The sequence below is a fragment of the Silene latifolia genome, unplaced genomic scaffold (genome assembly GCF_048544455.1).
Source record: "Silene latifolia isolate original U9 population unplaced genomic scaffold, ASM4854445v1 scaffold_144, whole genome shotgun sequence".
In the NCBI taxonomy this organism is placed as follows: domain Eukaryota; kingdom Viridiplantae; phylum Streptophyta; class Magnoliopsida; order Caryophyllales; family Caryophyllaceae; genus Silene; species Silene latifolia.
The window spans coordinates 160,466-176,915 of NW_027413136.1; the positions used below are offsets into that span (position 1 = coordinate 160,466).

General features: G+C 37.3%; 3 protein-coding genes across 4 annotated transcripts; 2 read left to right on the top strand and 1 right to left on the bottom strand.

The window, feature by feature from the left end:
• Positions 1–1,072: 1,072 nt before the first annotated feature.
• Positions 1,073–9,774, top strand: LOC141637799 (histidine kinase 3). 2 transcript variants are annotated; one of them, XM_074447222.1, is made up of 11 exons: positions 1,073–2,514; positions 3,319–3,594; positions 4,077–4,246; positions 4,791–5,003; positions 5,343–5,529; positions 5,777–5,828; positions 5,916–6,145; positions 6,250–6,348; positions 7,006–8,129; positions 8,352–8,716; positions 9,278–9,774. In XM_074447222.1, exons 1-10 carry the CDS (start codon positions 2,029–2,031, stop codon positions 8,614–8,616), a joined length of 3,102 nt encoding a protein of 1,033 aa, XP_074303323.1. In that variant the 5' UTR covers positions 1,073–2,028; the 3' UTR covers positions 8,617–8,716; positions 9,278–9,774. The 2 variants fall into 2 exon arrangements, with proteins under 2 accessions (XP_074303323.1, XP_074303324.1); XM_074447223.1 differs by having other exon boundaries at positions 1,165–2,712; positions 2,929–3,594.
• A 925-nt stretch (positions 9,775–10,699) lies between these two features.
• LOC141637800 (nuclear transport factor 2B-like) lies at positions 10,700–13,830 on the top strand. The gene is made up of 2 exons (XM_074447224.1): positions 10,700–11,157; positions 13,521–13,830. Exons 1-2 carry the CDS (start codon positions 10,864–10,866, stop codon positions 13,593–13,595), a joined length of 369 nt encoding a protein of 122 aa, XP_074303325.1. The 5' UTR covers positions 10,700–10,863; the 3' UTR covers positions 13,596–13,830.
• Positions 13,831–14,052: 222 nt separating this feature from the next.
• Positions 14,053–16,041, bottom strand: LOC141637772 (uncharacterized). Its single transcript, XM_074447186.1, has 2 exons — positions 15,787–16,041; positions 14,053–14,841 (listed from the first exon to the last, which is right to left on the bottom strand). Exons 1-2 carry the CDS (start codon positions 15,925–15,927, stop codon positions 14,416–14,418), a joined length of 567 nt encoding a protein of 188 aa, XP_074303287.1. The 5' UTR covers positions 15,928–16,041; the 3' UTR covers positions 14,053–14,415.
• Positions 16,042–16,450: the final 409 nt, after the last annotated feature.

The window sequence follows — 16,450 nt, forward strand, 5'->3', positions numbered from 1 at the left end:
TATTATATATGAAAGAATGCGTTGTAACTTTGTTTTCTTATGAAAGGTTTAATGTTATTCACCAAATTGAAGAATCGGGCTTAAGAATTATCAACTTTGAACTTTGAAAATGTGCTGCAGCCTAAATAGAAGAGTGCACACAAAAAAACTCGTTAGTACTCCATAACTATTATGACGCATAAACAGAAAAAATATACATATTTGTATATAGCAAAACAAAGATAACATGTATGAATATGTAAAATTAAAGTGATGAATTGTAATTTTTTTTTTTTTTTTTTTTGAGAAAAGATCATTATCATTAATAAAAAGTCATACAACATCTACAACATATGTCAAACTCAATCGGGTACAAATCGATTACAACCATAGGAAATAAATTCTTGTTCAAAGAATGAAACACCGCAACAGAGTCTCTATCATCGATTCGCCGCAAAAGGCTTTCATCCATAAGAGGGTCTCCGAATCTTCCTTGACGAGTATCCATTTCTTTTGACGTGATTGATTGTAGACATGAATTGGACAAAATATGTAAAACCATATAACGATCTATAACAACGTTGATCTTCTGCTGACTTATTAGAAATCTGCAAACGAACCAGAAAACGAAAGCTCTCAAACTGAGAGAAGGACACCACCGATAGACGGGGACAGAGCCCTTAGAAAGAGAGACGAAACAAAAACGAAAGCGGAAATTAAACAAAAACATAAAGGAAACAAAGCGGAACATAGGAAAAAAAACGAAAGCCACCGCCTCCCTACCAACCCACAACACCGCCAGATCCAAGCACCACCCTGCCACACCACCTCAACAAAATCATCCGATAAAACCCGAACAACCCACATACACCACGCAGACCGAGAGGAACGGGCAAACCCGTACGATCTAGAACCGGGTGTGGGTAAGAAAGGGGAGGAGGGTTAATCGGAAGAGAGGAGACGGGTCGCCGGATAAAATATTCAAATAAATTAGTCTCTCTCAATACATATATCAGTATATCCATCTTAGAATTAAAATAGACCAAATAGCATCCAACTTGCATAAATAAGACAATTTTTTTTGCTAATATCTAAACATTTTACGTTCAAACCGGTTTGTTATTAATCCAGTAGAAAGATAAAGATAATAAAATGGCTAAAAGCTAGCAGACAAATGCGCAGCGCAACCATATTTATTCGTCTAAACAGTTGATACCGTGTTTTTATCTTATCCCATTTCATTCGCTAATTATTTTAATTAATTTAATCGTGTATTTTTTTCATCTACAGATGCTTGTTGTTTCTACCACTGTCAAAAAAATACGTAATCTAATCCAAAATCCAACCCCTTTTCTCCAAAAAAATGAATCCAATTCTTGTTTGAAACCCCCTTTTTGCTTTGCTCAATTTGTACATACCTACATACATACACTGTACCTTTCACTTGTGTCTAAATCTGCAACAACTTTCAACCCCTCCATATTTTTCTTTAATTATTATTATTATTATCATAATTAATTCTCAATATTTTCTCATAATTCTCAACTATTCTCTACTAGATAATATTATTAATCTGTTTTTATTTTACTTTATCATGTTCTTTCATTAAGTTGTTTCGAGTCCGGACTAAACCGGATGGTATACACTCAAACATTAAGTTGTTTCTGTTGTTTTTTATGGTTTATTCATCATTTTATGATCTGGGTTGTTGTTGGTTTTGAAGAATGATGAGGATAAATCAGAATTCTGTGTGTGTTTTAGTAAAGTTAATTTGGGAATCTTTTGTTTATTGGATTGATTTGATTTGATTAAGTAAAGTTGATTAGGATAAGGTAGCATCTATCTGTTCTTCATTTTGCTGCAATTTTCAGCATTTATTCTGTTGAAAGTTTGAATCTTTTTTTTTAAGTAAGAGTATAGAATTTGACAGCTGTGTACTTTGTAACTTGCTTGTGGACTTGTGGCCCGGTCTCGTGCACCTGTTTCTATAAACCCGCTTCAAAGGACTTAACAGTTAACAGTTGGAACACCCCAGTTTGTTGGTAGTGGATGAATTTGCTTCAAGTGGTAGGGTTTGGGTTAAAAGTTGGGCATTTGGTATTATATCTATGTTGTTGGTTAATCTATGTGATCCCTATGAATTGGTTGATTAGTGGTGGAGTAATGGATGGGAAACCGACGTTGCTCGAGGATGGTGGGAAAGCTTTGTTGAATTGGTGGGAAAAATTGACAGGAAATCATAGTAAGATGAATCATCCTTATTATCAGTATATTGGGTACAAAAAGTTGAGGAAAATTTGGGGAAAGAAGCTTATGATTTGGTGGGTGATTATTTGGATCATTATTTGTTTTTGTATCTTTTGGTATATAAGCTCTTTAGCAAGTGATTGGAGAAAAGAGACTTTGGCTAGCATGTGTGATGAGAGGGCTAGGATGTTGCAGGATCAGTTTAATGTTAGTATGAATCATATTCAGGCTATGGCCATTTTGATTTCGACATTTCACCATGGCATGAGTCCTTCAGCTATTGATCAGGTAATTGGTTTTCAGTGGAATTGCGAAATTTATCTTGCTTTTGCGATGTCTTGTCATGTACTTTTATTTCACTTGTGTTACTTCAACTTGGCTTCAAGTGTTAGAATAGGGTGTTGGACTTGTGATGCTCCGCCGAGAGACATTGATTTTCAGTTAGTAACTTTTCTTTGTGAGTGTACTAACATACCCTAATGATAGGTGGAGTAAGGGGGTTTGGTTTTCACCCGAATTGCGAAATTTATCTTGCTTTTGGGTTGTTTTGTCATGTACTTTTATTTCACTTGTGTTACTTCAACTCGGCTTCAAGTGTTAGAATAGGGTGTTGGACTTGTGAATTGTGATGCTCCGCCAAGGGACATTGATTTTCAGTTAGTAACTCTTCTTTGTGAGTGTACTAACATACCCTAGTGATAGGCGGAGTAAGGGGGTTTGGTTGTAAGCAACCTCACCTTAGTGTTAAAGAGAATTGTTAAAGAGAGGTTGTTTCCAAATGGCCTATAATGAAATTTGCATTGGAAATTGCATCCAATGATTACGACAAAGTACTTATAGTAAAAAGAACCAGAGAATAGTGAGTGCAGTGGTTATAGATGTCATATAGTGTGCGTGAACTCAGGTTGGTTCCCTAAATTGTCGAACGTTTACAGTGTGGAATGCCTTGACACTAGGCTCGGCTGTTTATTGTTTAAGTCTTTAGTCTTTTCAATTAAAAGGGTCGAATTGGTCTTTGTTTAGTTTGAACTCCTTTTGATGTGATTGACAGTAGTAGCTTACTAGACGATAATACAAGTGAACTTGGTACAGAAAACCTTTGCAAGGTACACTGAAAGAACTGCGTTTGAGCGTCCTCTGACAAGTGGAGTTGCATATGCTGTGAGAGTACTTCACTCTGAAAGGGAATGGTTTGAGAAGCAACAAGGCTGGACTATTAAGAGAATGGATGAAGAAAGCGCAGTTCACAATGATGATTTTGCCATTGAAGAGCTAGAGCCTTCTCCTGTTGAAAAAGAATATGCCCCCGTCATCTTTGCACAAGACACCATAGCCCATATGGTTTCTGTAGATGTGCTAACCGGAAAGGTAGGTCTGACTTAATAAATGTCCCACATTGCATCTTCTGAGGCTCTTTTTACAGCTTTGTTCTCAGCTAACGGGAGCTGTTGTAGTATAACTGTATGAATGGCTGACGTATTGGAGTTGAACTTTTGGATTTAGTTCTCCCTAAATTTCATTTACAATATCTTGTCGTCATTAGACTTTGGTGATTAAACAATGTCAGCTTTGACTGATATTTTCTCACATAACTTTATCGAAATGATCATATGAACATAGTTTTTTTTAGTAAATCAAACATGACTACTTTTACATTGTTATCTCTTCTTATATTTGGAAAAAAATGGTCAAAACTGAGATTGGTTGACAGTCGATGTCAAATGGGGACAACAAATTTGGAATGAAGGCAGTACGGAGTAACTCATAAGCAAATTCTTACTTTCTTTTAGTTTATGGGACTTATGGCTCTTGAACTAATTGTCTGATCATAGTTTCTCGTGTATTCATAGGATGATCGTGATAATGTTCTGCGGGCGAGAGCAACTGACAAGGGAGTTCTGACGGCCCCTTTTCCATTGTTCAAAACAGGTCGTCTTGGAGTTATCTTGACATTTGCTGTTTATAAAAGGGACCTTCCTTCTAGTGCTTCCCTTGAGGAACGGCTTGAAGCAACTGATGGGTAGTTCTCATTTCCCATTCTTTGAAATTATTACTCCCTCCGTCCCGGTCATTATTTACCGTTTTCATTTTTGGTGTCTCAGTCAATTGTTTACCTTTCTATTTTGGGAATGCTTTCAATGAACAATTTGATCATCAACACTCAATTTGGTTCACTTGTCATCAAATAATTGGTCATCTTCTCTTTCCTTGGTCTTTGTTCCAAAACCAAAGGTAAACAAATGACCGGTACAGAGGGAGTATTATTTTTTCTTTTGTTGGTGCAGCTGTTGGTTTCATAATGAAATTAGATAGCAATTTTCTTAAACCTTAGAATTACAACGACCTTTTGACAGGCATCATAGGAACTATATATATAACTAAAACAAAGGAACTTAACTAGCAAAGTGGGTGCATAAAACACGTTCTATGATGGAAACAAAGTAAACACTACCCAGGGTACCCACTAACCATTACTTTGGAGCTCTACACCGACACTAATGGTGTAAACTAACAGATGTTCTAGAATTAAATTGTGAAATATACTGACTAATGCTTTCAAACAGGTATCTAGGCGGAGTGTTTGATGTAGAGTCACTTGTAGAGAAGCTACTTCAGCAGCTTGCTAGCAAACAGAAGATCCTAGTAAATGTGTACGATACCACTAATCTCTCGGACCCAATAAGTATGTATGGTTCAGATGTATCAGGCGATGATGTGCAGCATGTCAGCTTGTTAAATTTTGGGGATCCTTCTAGAAAGCATGAGATGCGTTGCAGGTGAGATGGGGTACATTTTTATTTGGAATTCCAATTATATTTCTACTAACCAACTCACCTATAATTTGGAGTTGGACTGTTTGTTAATGTTAAAATAATTCCTACGTATTGCTTAGTGTGCTCACATGTGACTATATCCATTGTCAATTGGTGTTTGGACAGGCCTGTTTTATGCTTATGAAGTGAACTTCCCCCCTCCTTATGGTCTGGTCCAAACCTGTTTATGTAGGATGTTTTAGTTAAAGACATGAACCCTGACTTTGACGGTAAGTGTAATACATATCACTGCGAATGATTGGAATTATTGGCTTGGACATTTACTTTTGCTATCTTGTACAGATTTAAGCAGAAGCCGCCGTGGCCATGGGCAGCGATTACCACTGGGGTTGGGGTTCTTGTCATTGCATTACTAGTTGGACACATAGTGTATGCAACTGTTAATAGGATTGTCAAAGTGGAGGATGACTATCAGGAGATGATGGAGCTTAAGAAGCGAGCTGAGGCTGCTGATATTGCAAAATCACAGGTAGGTGCTTCCTCCTTTTTTTCCTTGCATTTGTACTCTGGCGTGTATCATTAGGCAACGTGCAGGTGATCCTTTTTTGCCTTACCCCAACATTAGCAGAGCGCAGTTAGCTTAGGCGGTAATCTTTGAGGGTAGTATTCATGACTTTTGTTTGAAGCCCTTAGCGTCCAAACTGTCATTGTGGCTCCCTTGACACGAAAAATTATCTTATTGTGTTCATTATATAATTTTATTTTATATCTTGCAGTTCCTTGCTACAGTTTCTCATGAGATAAGAACTCCAATGAATGGCGTTCTAGGTAAATATGATTCAACTTTTCTGTGAGATCTTTATAACAAACGAAGATAAAAAATGTGTAATATTGATCTTTTACTTTAATCTGTAGGGATGCTTGACATGCTTATGGACACTGATTTGGATGTAACTCAACAAGATTATGTAAGGACAGCTCAGGCCAGTGGGAAAGCCCTAGTTTCTCTTATCAATGAGGTTCTTGACCAGGCGAAGATTGAGTCTGGCAAACTTGAGTTAGAGGCTGTTACTTTTGATTTGCGTACAATTATGGACGATGTGTTATCCCTCTTTTCTGGGAAGTCCCAAGAGAAGGGAATAGAGGTAACTTTGAATGCTTCCTTCCCATTTTGTGCTTTGCTGCTACATTTGGACTAATTCTACCTCATCTTCTTGCGAGACTAATTTATTTACTTTTGACATTCCAGCTGGCGGTCTATATCTCAGAGCTTGTACCACAGCTGGTTATTGGTGACCCAGGAAGATTTCGTCAGATTATTACAAATCTTATGGGAAACTCCATCAAAGTAAGTGTGAACTTGCAAAAGGTCTTTACATGCAGTAGTATTATTTTGGAGTTAAAAACTCCCTGTTCTATGATTCTGGATCATGACGGAAAAAAGGAATATGCCCCGCAAATTTTGGGGTTCAAACTTTTTGTGGGAAGTAGTCGTGCAATGCAATTCTCGAAACAATTCTCATTATGTGTCAACCTAAAATAGCCTCTTTGTGGGGGTAAGGTTACGTACATCCTAACCTCCTACCCCGCCATTTGTGGGAGCCTTGAGGCTCTCCTATTTGACTTATTCCTCTTCACATTAATATTCAAATGGAAAGTTGAGTGTATCAGAGAGAGTAGTATTTTGAGCCTTTGTGGTCAGCTCAGCTTCTATCCTTCTAAATTACCCTCTCAGTCCCGATCATTTGTTTACCTATTCCATTTTAGGGTGTCTCATTCATTTGTTTACCTTTCTATATTAGAAAGTTTTTCACGAGTATTTTGATCATACACCTCCATTATGCTCCACTTGTCATCCACTAATAACCATTACAAATGGTCCCCTCCCATTTCCTTGGTCTTTGTGCCAAAACCAAAAGTAAACAATTGACTGGGACGGAGGGAGTAACTAATTGCTTAAATAGGCTGAATACACTCAATTAGATTGATTTTATTTCATTGGCAGTTTACACAGAGAGGACATATATTTGTGACCGTCCATCTTGTGGAAGAGGTGAGGGATTCAATAGAGGTGGAAACGGAGTTATCAGCAAAGAATACCTTGAGTGGGTTGCCTGTGGCAGACAGACAAAGAAGTTGGGCCACATTCAAAGCCTTTTGTCAAGATGGGCCTAATAGCCCAGCTCCATTATCATCACCCAGTCTTGTCAACGTAATTATCTCTGTTGAGGATACGGGCTGTGGCATTCCCGTTGATTCTCAGTCTCGGATTTTCACTCCTTTCATGCAAGTTGGTCCGAGAAATGGAGGCACGGGCATAGGACTTAGTATTAGCAAGTGTTTGGTTGGCTTGATGAATGGGGAGATTGGATTTTCTAGTGTCCCTAAGGTGGGCTCTACCTTCACATTTACCGCCTTATTTAGTACTCGTGGGTCGACTGAAAATGAGATTAAGAACCGGCAGATGAAGAACCAATCTAATTTGACCTCGACCGAATTCCGAGGCATGAGAGCATTAGTTATCGACCCCAGTCAAGTCCGAGTGAAGGTGGCAAGATATCATATCCAACGGCTTGGCATAAATGTCGAAGTGACATCTGAATTGAATCAAGCATTTGTTTTTATTAGTTCTGGGAAGTCATTAATTAACATGATACTTATTGAAGAGGAAGTTTGGAGCAAGAATTTGAAAGAATCTGCTCTATTTGTCAATAAATTGAAAAATGTCAATTACGGAAGGCCTCCTAAACTTTTTCTTCTAGTTAATAGTGTAAGCTATGGTAAAGCTAATGCTAGTGCATGCGGTGTTGATACTCCATGTATCATAATGAAGCCTCTTAGGGCAAGCATGTTGGCAGCATCCTTGCAGCGGGCCATGGGTGTCGGAAACAAGGGGAACTTTCACAATGGAGAACTTCCGAGCTTGCCACTTCAGCATCTTCTTCGCGGGAGAAAAATTCTTGTCGTAGATGACAATGCTATTAACCTTAAAGTTGCGGCTGGTGCTTTGAAAAAGTATGGAGCCGATGTGGAGTGTGTTGATAATGGGAAAAGAGCTGTGGAGAAGCTTCGACCGCCACACCACTTTGATGCCTGCTTCATGGACATTCAAATGCCTGAGATGGACGGGTAAGCGTCTTGTATATTCTATGAAACGATCTCCAATGCTAGATTTCTTCCCACGGAGCATATTTTGGGATGTTACTGTTCATATCTGTGGAATGTGAAATAAGTTAATAAACATATCTATAGCATAAGGTTTTCTGTAATTTGAATATTTTTAATATCTAGAACCCGTCTGGTGAGGGAATAATTCATAAATATACCTTTCTAAATTTGGACTTAATGCAGATTTCAAGCTACAAAGAGAATCCGTGAAAGAGAGGGTTGCATTAATGACCGAATCCAACACGGTGAATCGATAGCGGAGGCTTACGGAAACATTTCAAATTGGCATGTGCCTATCTTGGCCATGACTGCTGACGTTATCCAGGCTACCCACGAGGAGTGCCTTAAGTGCGGAATGGATGGCTATGTCTCAAAACCATTTGAAGCTGAACAACTCTATCGGGAAGTCTCACGCTTTTTCCAGACAAGTGCTTACCAAAATGAGTAGGTCTCACTCAACTTCACATGGGATGTCACATTGGCAGAGGCGCAAGCTTCTTGTCTGCGTGATGCTCCGTGCTTGTAAACGTCTTCTATTTTGCATATAAGTAAGCTTTTCTATCCTTGTGCTCCTAATATTGTGTCTTGGCGTTACGACTCAAATTTGGGCTTATTTCTTGTTGAAAAACCATCTATTGATTTTTTCGGCCCACAATGAGGCTCACATGCTTATATCTCACCAGGGGAAGAGGATCTGAATTGGAAATATGTTCTTTTTACCCCGTATTTAAATCTTAAACAAATAGGCAAAAGACTTCCTTGGTTACATCATTGAATTAAATAGATGTGTTGGAACTAGGAACATATAATTGTTAGCTCGAGAAGCCATCTCAGGCAAAGCTGTCCGCTACTCATTGTGTTAAGATGCAAAATTGAGTACCGGACAGACCTCAAGGTTTCCGTGTATATGCCTACTTTAGCTGGTAAAGTCCTAGATGGTCCTGATGATCTAGTATGTATGATGTCCAGTATCAAAACTGCACTTTAAATCTCCTTACGTTGGAAAAAGATACGACTATCAGTGTTTTCTGATTACGCATTATTATTTCGTTTATTTGGATTTACTTTTTATCCAGTTGACTAATTGTGTCGTACTCTTCTATATGCAGAAGTTGATTGAATTTGTACTAAGGATTACTTTATACACATCATACTTGACTGGTGAGAGGTGACATTCAATTGCTCAAAACTTACTTCCACGGTGAGACAAGCTTGTCGACTTCCTTATGTAAGTGAAGACCCTTCTCATATCTTTTCAAGATTTCATACTCATATGGGTTTCTTCACTAGGATTCGGATGACTGAACGACAGTTGAGAACCCTTTTTTTGGACAGTGTTTCTTTGTATAATAGAAATAGAGGTTTGTAAAGAATGCCTCCCCGTGTATTTATGTATAGATTACTCGAATAAAACGATCAAGTATCCCGTAAGATAGCATCACAATCCTTGGCTCATTGTTTTTGAGACGAGAAGGGGATTTAATAGCTGTAGGACTGCGTTTCGTTTGACTGTAATTAGTGAAAACTGAATGTGAGTATAGTGTCGGAAGTTGTATATATACATTCAAACAACTGTTGGTTTAGGCATTTGGCGATTTCTTCAGTATTTGTATAAACCTCCTGGAACTTTGAATCGGGATTAAGGTGAGAAGTATTATTGTGTTCGTATCTCGAGTTTGATCTCTTTCTCAAGACTCTCAGCTGGTGCTGTGCATTTGTGCCCAAAAGAATGACCTGCAAAAATAGATAATGCTCTGGTGCTTTAATTATATGGCCATAATCAAACTCTCACTTCTTGTATGTGACGGAGGTAATGTTTTTACCTTCAAATATCCACCCAACTTATTCAAGACTGCCGATAATTTTGACGAGCATTGGCGTAGGTCATTGTTCATGATGGTTATACGTTGGTACTTGATTGAGATGCAATGCTTCTTGAGGAGAATGGTTTGCACTATCGGCGGAATAATATTTGTCTTTGTTAGTAGTTTCAATTTTCTTTGTTTGATAGCAATGTTCATGATGGTTATACATTTGGCGGTAATATTACTGCCAAATGTATAACATTGCTTCAAAGCAATGGGATTGTTTTCTATTTTCATACGGAGAATATTGTCATTTGCTTTCAAAATTCTCACAAGACAATCGACGAACCATTGACAAATCGTAGGGCAGAATATAAAAAGCTCCGAGCGATTTGAATATTTACCACTGACCATTAAGATACGTCTGGCTACCTATTTATTCATACTCATTTAAAATCGTGGATGCCAATATCCGCTATCAAATTCTAATGTATTTGGATTGTACGAGAGAGGCATGCCGCATGCCCATCTCACTACGATACCAATTACCGATATATACAAAAATTTTCTTATAAAGAGAGTTACGAGTATTATATAACATTTTCGATGCTAACAAACTCGGTATTTATAATTTACTCAAATTTTCCGTGATAATAATTTATAATTTGAGAAAAACAACAAGTCTAGATTCAAAATTAAAAAGGATTCTATTTCTATCCTATCTAGTTAAGGAGGAGGAGGTATTTAAAAAGGTAGCGGTTTTGGACTCCTTAATCAAACACTCCCGTCATAAATCTCAACAACCCGAAGAGTCTTGACTCTTGCACCAAAAGATCAGGTAGCGTAAATCTGAGTCTCCTCCCTCAAAAAAAAAACAAAAGAAAAAAACAATGGATGCAGACGCAGTAGCGAAGGCGTTCGTAGGGCATTACTACTCAACCTTCGACAGCAACAGACCTGCTCTCGCTAATCTCTACCAAGATTCCTCCATGCTTACTTTTGAAGGTCAGAAGATTCAAGGTACTCAGAATATTACTGCTAAATTGACCTCTTTACCTTTCCAGCAGTGTCAGCATTCCGTCACTACTGTTGACTGTCAACCTTCTGTTAATGGCGCTATGCTTGTCTTCGTCTCCGGTAATCTTCAACTCGCTGGCGAACAACACGCTCTTAAGTTTAGTCAGGTTCGATTTCCTAATTCTTCCTTTTTTTTTGTTTGTTTTTGTTTGTTTTCTTGAGGATGTCGTTGTTGTTCGCTGATGATTATCGATTTCGGATGTTTTTTGTGCTTTTTGTTTGGATTTGTTAATAGATTGTTCATTATGTGGAATTGATCTGGTAATTCTGTGGATTTTACTGTTGTTGTTGATGATGTGGACCTTGTGGTGTTGAACGTAATGAATCGTTCATCGATTTTCGATTTTGTGATTGCTTGTAAAATTAGGGTTTTATTGTCTGTTTTTGACTTTGCGCGGTTTGGTGTTAAATTGTGCGTTGTTGATATGCAAGTTTTAGCGGAATCATTAGGCTGATTTTTCTAGGTTTGTTGCTTTTAGTTTGTTGATTACAGTAGATGCTGATTGTTTATCTGTAGTGAGTTTAGGAAGCGTTGGCAGAAAGCCTGAATAGTATAACATGATGATTTGAGTACTTTTAGTTTGATTAGAGCTTAAGTGGAATTATTAGGCTGATTTTTTGAGATTTGTTGTTGTTAATTTGTTAATTTCAGTAGATCCTGATTGTTTATCTGTAGTGAGTTTGAGGAAGTTTCACTGAAAAGTCTGAGTCGCGCGCTGTGAATCCGTGATGCACAACATGATGATTTGAGTACTCAGAGTTTTGATTAAAGTTCTCGTGGAATTATTAGGGCTGAATTTTCTAGGTTTGTTGCTGTTAATTTGTTAATTACAGTACATCTTGATTGTTTATCTGTAGTGAGTTGAGGAAGTGTTGGCAGAAAGCCTGAACAGCGCTACTTGATGATTCGAGTACCGTGAGTTTGATTAAAGTTTTAGGGGAATTATAAGGCTGTTTTTTCTAGGAATGTTGCTGTTAATTTTGTTAATTACAGTAGATACTGACTATATATCTGTCAGTGAGTTGAGGAAGCATCACCGGAAAGTCTGAATAGTGTGTTGTGATGCACAACAAAGATGATTCAAGTACCTGAGTTTGATGAGTTTTAGTGGATCTTTAGGCTAATTTTTCTAGGTTTGTTCTTGCTATACGTTTGCGTAGATCCTGATTGTTTATCTGTAGTGAGTTGAGGAAGTGTGTCCCCAAAAAGTCTGAAAAGCATGCTGTGAATCTGTGATACACAACATGATGATCCCAGTCCTGTGAGTTTGATTTGAGTTTTATCCAGGCAGTGGTTAGTAGAGCAATTGTGTTTGCTATGATCAGTATTGATATTTTGTATAGTTTTGAGTTTTGTTCTACTTGATGATCTAAACTTTTCTGGGTTCTCAATGTATGTAGCACTTCCATGTGAGCCAGACCCGAAGTATGCTGAAATTTTACTGTTTGTTTATTGACAACTAAATCTGGAGTACTTGATGCTAGACATACGGCAATCAAGAATTTGACTACCGTGTTGAAAAGCATGCTGAAATGAGTCACATATATAAGTTCTGTAGCTGCTTACTAGCCATGAAATGATAGTCTTATCTTTGGCGAGTTACTGATTATAAACACTTGCTTTGCATTGAAAATTTAAAACAAGTTTGAACTTTAAAACCCCTAGCAAAACCACTTAATCTTTAGTGTAGCACTTGGCTTATGTTATGCTCAATTGTTTGATGCATTTGTTGTCATATCATAGAGGCTCAAATGTTGTTCATATTCCACCTATGCCTTTAGGAATCCCTCAACAATTTCCAAAGCAGTTCTACTGTTGTAACTTGTAACCCACATAAGCGTCTTATTCATGAATTATAGCCTTCATATTTGACAATCCGAACCATAGTGTTAAAATGGCCAAAAACTCGCTTTCTATGGAGCCTTAAATCCTTTATCGTTTACCTAGGAAACTTCTTTAAAGCATGTAGTGTTAAAATGGCCAAAAACTCCCTTTCTGTGGAGCCTTAATTGTTGCCTAGGAAACTTCTTTAAAGCATGAAGGGACTTTGAAAATTGCCTTGAGAAGCCATGCATGACTTACAAGAGTTACAACCTTAAAATTTAGTTGTCTCTGACCATTTTAGGCGACTCTTAACATTTGAGTCGAGGATGATTACACCACGAGTCACCCTTGGAGCATTCCAATATCGAGTTCATGTTACATTTGAGGTTGTACTGTTTCACAGCAAGTATTTTTTTCTTAAAGCAAATTCTTTTTAAAACTTACAACCTTAAAATTGTATTGTGCTCTTTTATATGCAGAAGTTGATTGATTTTGTACCGAGGATTACTTTATCTGATGTGCACTAGTTTTGCTTTTGGTTTTTCAGTTTCGTATTTTGATCAACTGCTCAATTTATGACTTTACAACGCATCTCCTAGATTTCAGGTTGGATTCTCACAATATGTATGATGTTTTCTGTTGTAGATGTTCCATTTGATGCCAACACCTCAAGGGAGCTTCTATGTGCATAATGACATTTTCCGCCTGAACTATGCTTAAGTACAGCATCTCAACCCAGTTAGCACTCATGATTTGCTCTATTTGTCCAGGATTTAAAACCAGTATGCCTTTTATTTTGCGTAGTTAGTTGTCTTTTAATGAAAACCGCCAATTGATTCTGGTTGTGATTATCTAAGGAATCAGCGATGATGTCTACTTGTACTTAATCGTATCCTGTTCGGAAGATTTTTATTTTGGCATTTCTATGGGCTGTGGAATGGATTTACATTCAAAATCGCTATGTCCAAATGTCACGGTTATTTTTATCTCAACTATCATAGATCATCTGCTTCCTTCTTCTCTATTTGTCTTTGCTTCCGTCACATTTTCTCTATTCGACGTGAAGGAACACTAACATTACACGAGGCGGACTATTGTACAATAATGCCTAAACCCATTCTGTTGATTACCATTAACTATCATAAAATTTTACCGGGGAAGATTGAACATGTACTGTCAGGATAAACTCCACAGGTATGCTATACGACTTATACTAGTACTTAAAACAGGTTAAAGAGCGAATTCACTGGTCCATTATAAATGACTTAACAGTTAGACATAATTAGAAAGTTCTCAAAAGGATTAGAGACAGAGCAAACGAGAAAGAAAGCATCTAAGTACGTTTTATGTAGATGCCTACTAATTCATTTGCGACGTTGAAGACCGGCAAAATTTCTGTTGATCTTTGTCCTCTAACTAAATAGAATGAAAGCAAAAATATCATCAAAAAGGATTAGCTCTCTCTAAGCGATGCCTCCTTAGAAAAGTATCAGAGAGCGTAACTAAACCACATGCCAACAAGCAAAAGAAGCAACCATTTTTATGACTTATTTTCATCATTCATTACCACCAGGTCAGGTAACTCTACAAGAGGCAGCTGAGATTGTTGTTGGTCATTTGGGCGACGGCGTTTAAACACGTCGTTAAACATGTTTCCGATAGATCTGAAAGGGTGGGTGACACCTTCTTTCATCTTGAGTAAAAGAGAAACCTCGGACAGTTGCCAGGCGACAGTGAGAAGGATTAAGACTGACAGCAACCAGTGGGTGACTCTGTTCTGCTTCTCCAATTTTTTTAGTTCTTTGACTACATCTTCACTTTCGGATACTACTATTCTACTCTCGCTTGTCTCCGTTTCATCTTCGCCTTTTGTTTCAGTCTCAGCAGACTTGCATGAAGACGCTTCTTTTGATTCAGCAACAGGTTCGGGTGGATCCAGGGTTCCATCAGCTTTTAATGCTTCCAACTGCGCCCAAGTTCAGATTTGTTTTTTCTTAACTATTGAAGCAATTTATTTCATTCATAATGGAACGGTAGACTACAATCACAATAAATCACATGGTTTGATGTTCGATTAAGATCGTGGAAGCGGTATGAGCCCCTAAAATGACACTGACCAAATAATAATTGAGTTTCTAAAACAATACAGTCATACTGACTTCATATATAAAGCATTCTGGTGATCTGGCTTGCGAACCAACTCCATTCAAAAACCCGGGATTTTGTGCAAACCAGACATCAAATCATCAAATTAAACTGTGCAATCAAACCACCATGGGGAAAATCTCGAAGCGGAGTTACTTCAACATTTCTCACTTAGCCAGTGTGTTGCACAGTTGCACACAAACAGTGGTGGAGTGAGGGGGCTAGCAGGGGCGGTCGCCCTCGCTGAAAATGGAAAAATCCCAGGTTTTTAGTTAAATTTTCGAAAAAAATTCAAATTTATCTTATGAAATTTCACGTTTGCCTCCGCTGAAATTTTTCGCCCCCCTAACGGGAAATCCTGGCTCCGCCACTGCACACAAATCAGTTGAAGCCAAAACATGATTGATATTTTCTGATTTTTAATTTCTTGTTACAAGTAGACTCACAGCAATACAAACCCAAATAGACATATAACTAGCTTCTTCAACAACATCCCATTATTCCCATATCAATGTTTCATTTAACACAACACCCCACAAATAGACATGCAAAATCTGTATTATACAGAAAATTAACATACTTCCTCCGTCTCAAATCATTTCTTTTCATTCTTTAATTTCTAATGAGAATTTTAATAAAATGTAAACAAATGATCAGGACGAAGGGATACAGAGGGACCGTCTCATAGTGTGAGACCGTCGTATTCTATAATAATGTATGAAACCTTTTATAATTAAACTTAGTGGAAGTTAGAATTATATATTACCTGAGAAAGCAAATTGGTGAGGAGGTGATGATGATCATCATCATTGTTATGATGAAGGTGAGGTTGTTTGGATTCAATGAGTTGTTGAATTGCTTGTTGAATGAGATCTACCTTGTTTTTTGCGGAACTTGCATTTTCCATTTTTTTTTATGAGACTGCGACAAATGATACACACTTAGCACAAAATATGAGCCGTATGCGGTTAGCGGTGGAGCTCTGGCCTACTAGTCTAGAATAATCACAAACTATTGTTGTATTATTAATATCGATCACCAATGATTTGGACTAATATATAAAATTAATCCATTTACAATTCACACGCTTGTCACAAATACTTGTGTAAGTTTTATACAAATTTATCATAAAATATGCTCTTTATATTAGATCTGTTGTACATTATTTTTTGTAATATCGCCATATACTAGATTAACTATTTAAAATTATTGAAAATGACTTGAAATATAAAAAGTAGTAGTTAATTTTAAATAACCGTCCATATTAGATGTTTGGTATCTCCATGTTACTCTTGAAGAAATTTCTAACCCCAACTAATTTAAAATGTAATTTTATAATAAATTCATGTGATTACCACATCAATGTACACTTCTAAAATAAAAGTTGTTTACTTAAAACGGTTTTATAATTAAACATTGTAAAATGACGT

Excerpts from the sequence above, each read along its gene's own strand:
- LOC141637799 (XM_074447222.1), top strand. The coding sequence starts at position 2,029 with ATGAATTTGCTTCAAGTGGTAGGGTTTGGGTTAAAAGTTGGGCATTTG. Across the intron at positions 4,247-4,790 it reads CGGCTTGAAGCAACTGATGG|GTATCTAGGCGGAGTGTTTG; the intron begins GTAGTTCTCATT and ends GCTTTCAAACAG. Across the intron at positions 5,829-5,915 it reads TCCAATGAATGGCGTTCTAG|GGATGCTTGACATGCTTATG; the intron begins GTAAATATGATT and ends TTTAATCTGTAG.
- LOC141637800 (XM_074447224.1), top strand. The coding sequence starts at position 10,864 with ATGGATGCAGACGCAGTAGCGAAGGCGTTCGTAGGGCATTACTACTCA. Across the intron at positions 11,158-13,520 it reads ACGCTCTTAAGTTTAGTCAG|ATGTTCCATTTGATGCCAAC; the intron begins GTTCGATTTCCT and ends TTTCTGTTGTAG.
- LOC141637772 (XM_074447186.1), bottom strand. The coding sequence starts at position 15,927 with ATGGAAAATGCAAGTTCCGCAAAAAACAAGGTAGATCTCATTCAACAA. Across the intron at positions 14,842-15,786 it reads TCACCAATTTGCTTTCTCAG|TTGGAAGCATTAAAAGCTGA; the intron begins GTAATATATAAT and ends ACTTGGGCGCAG.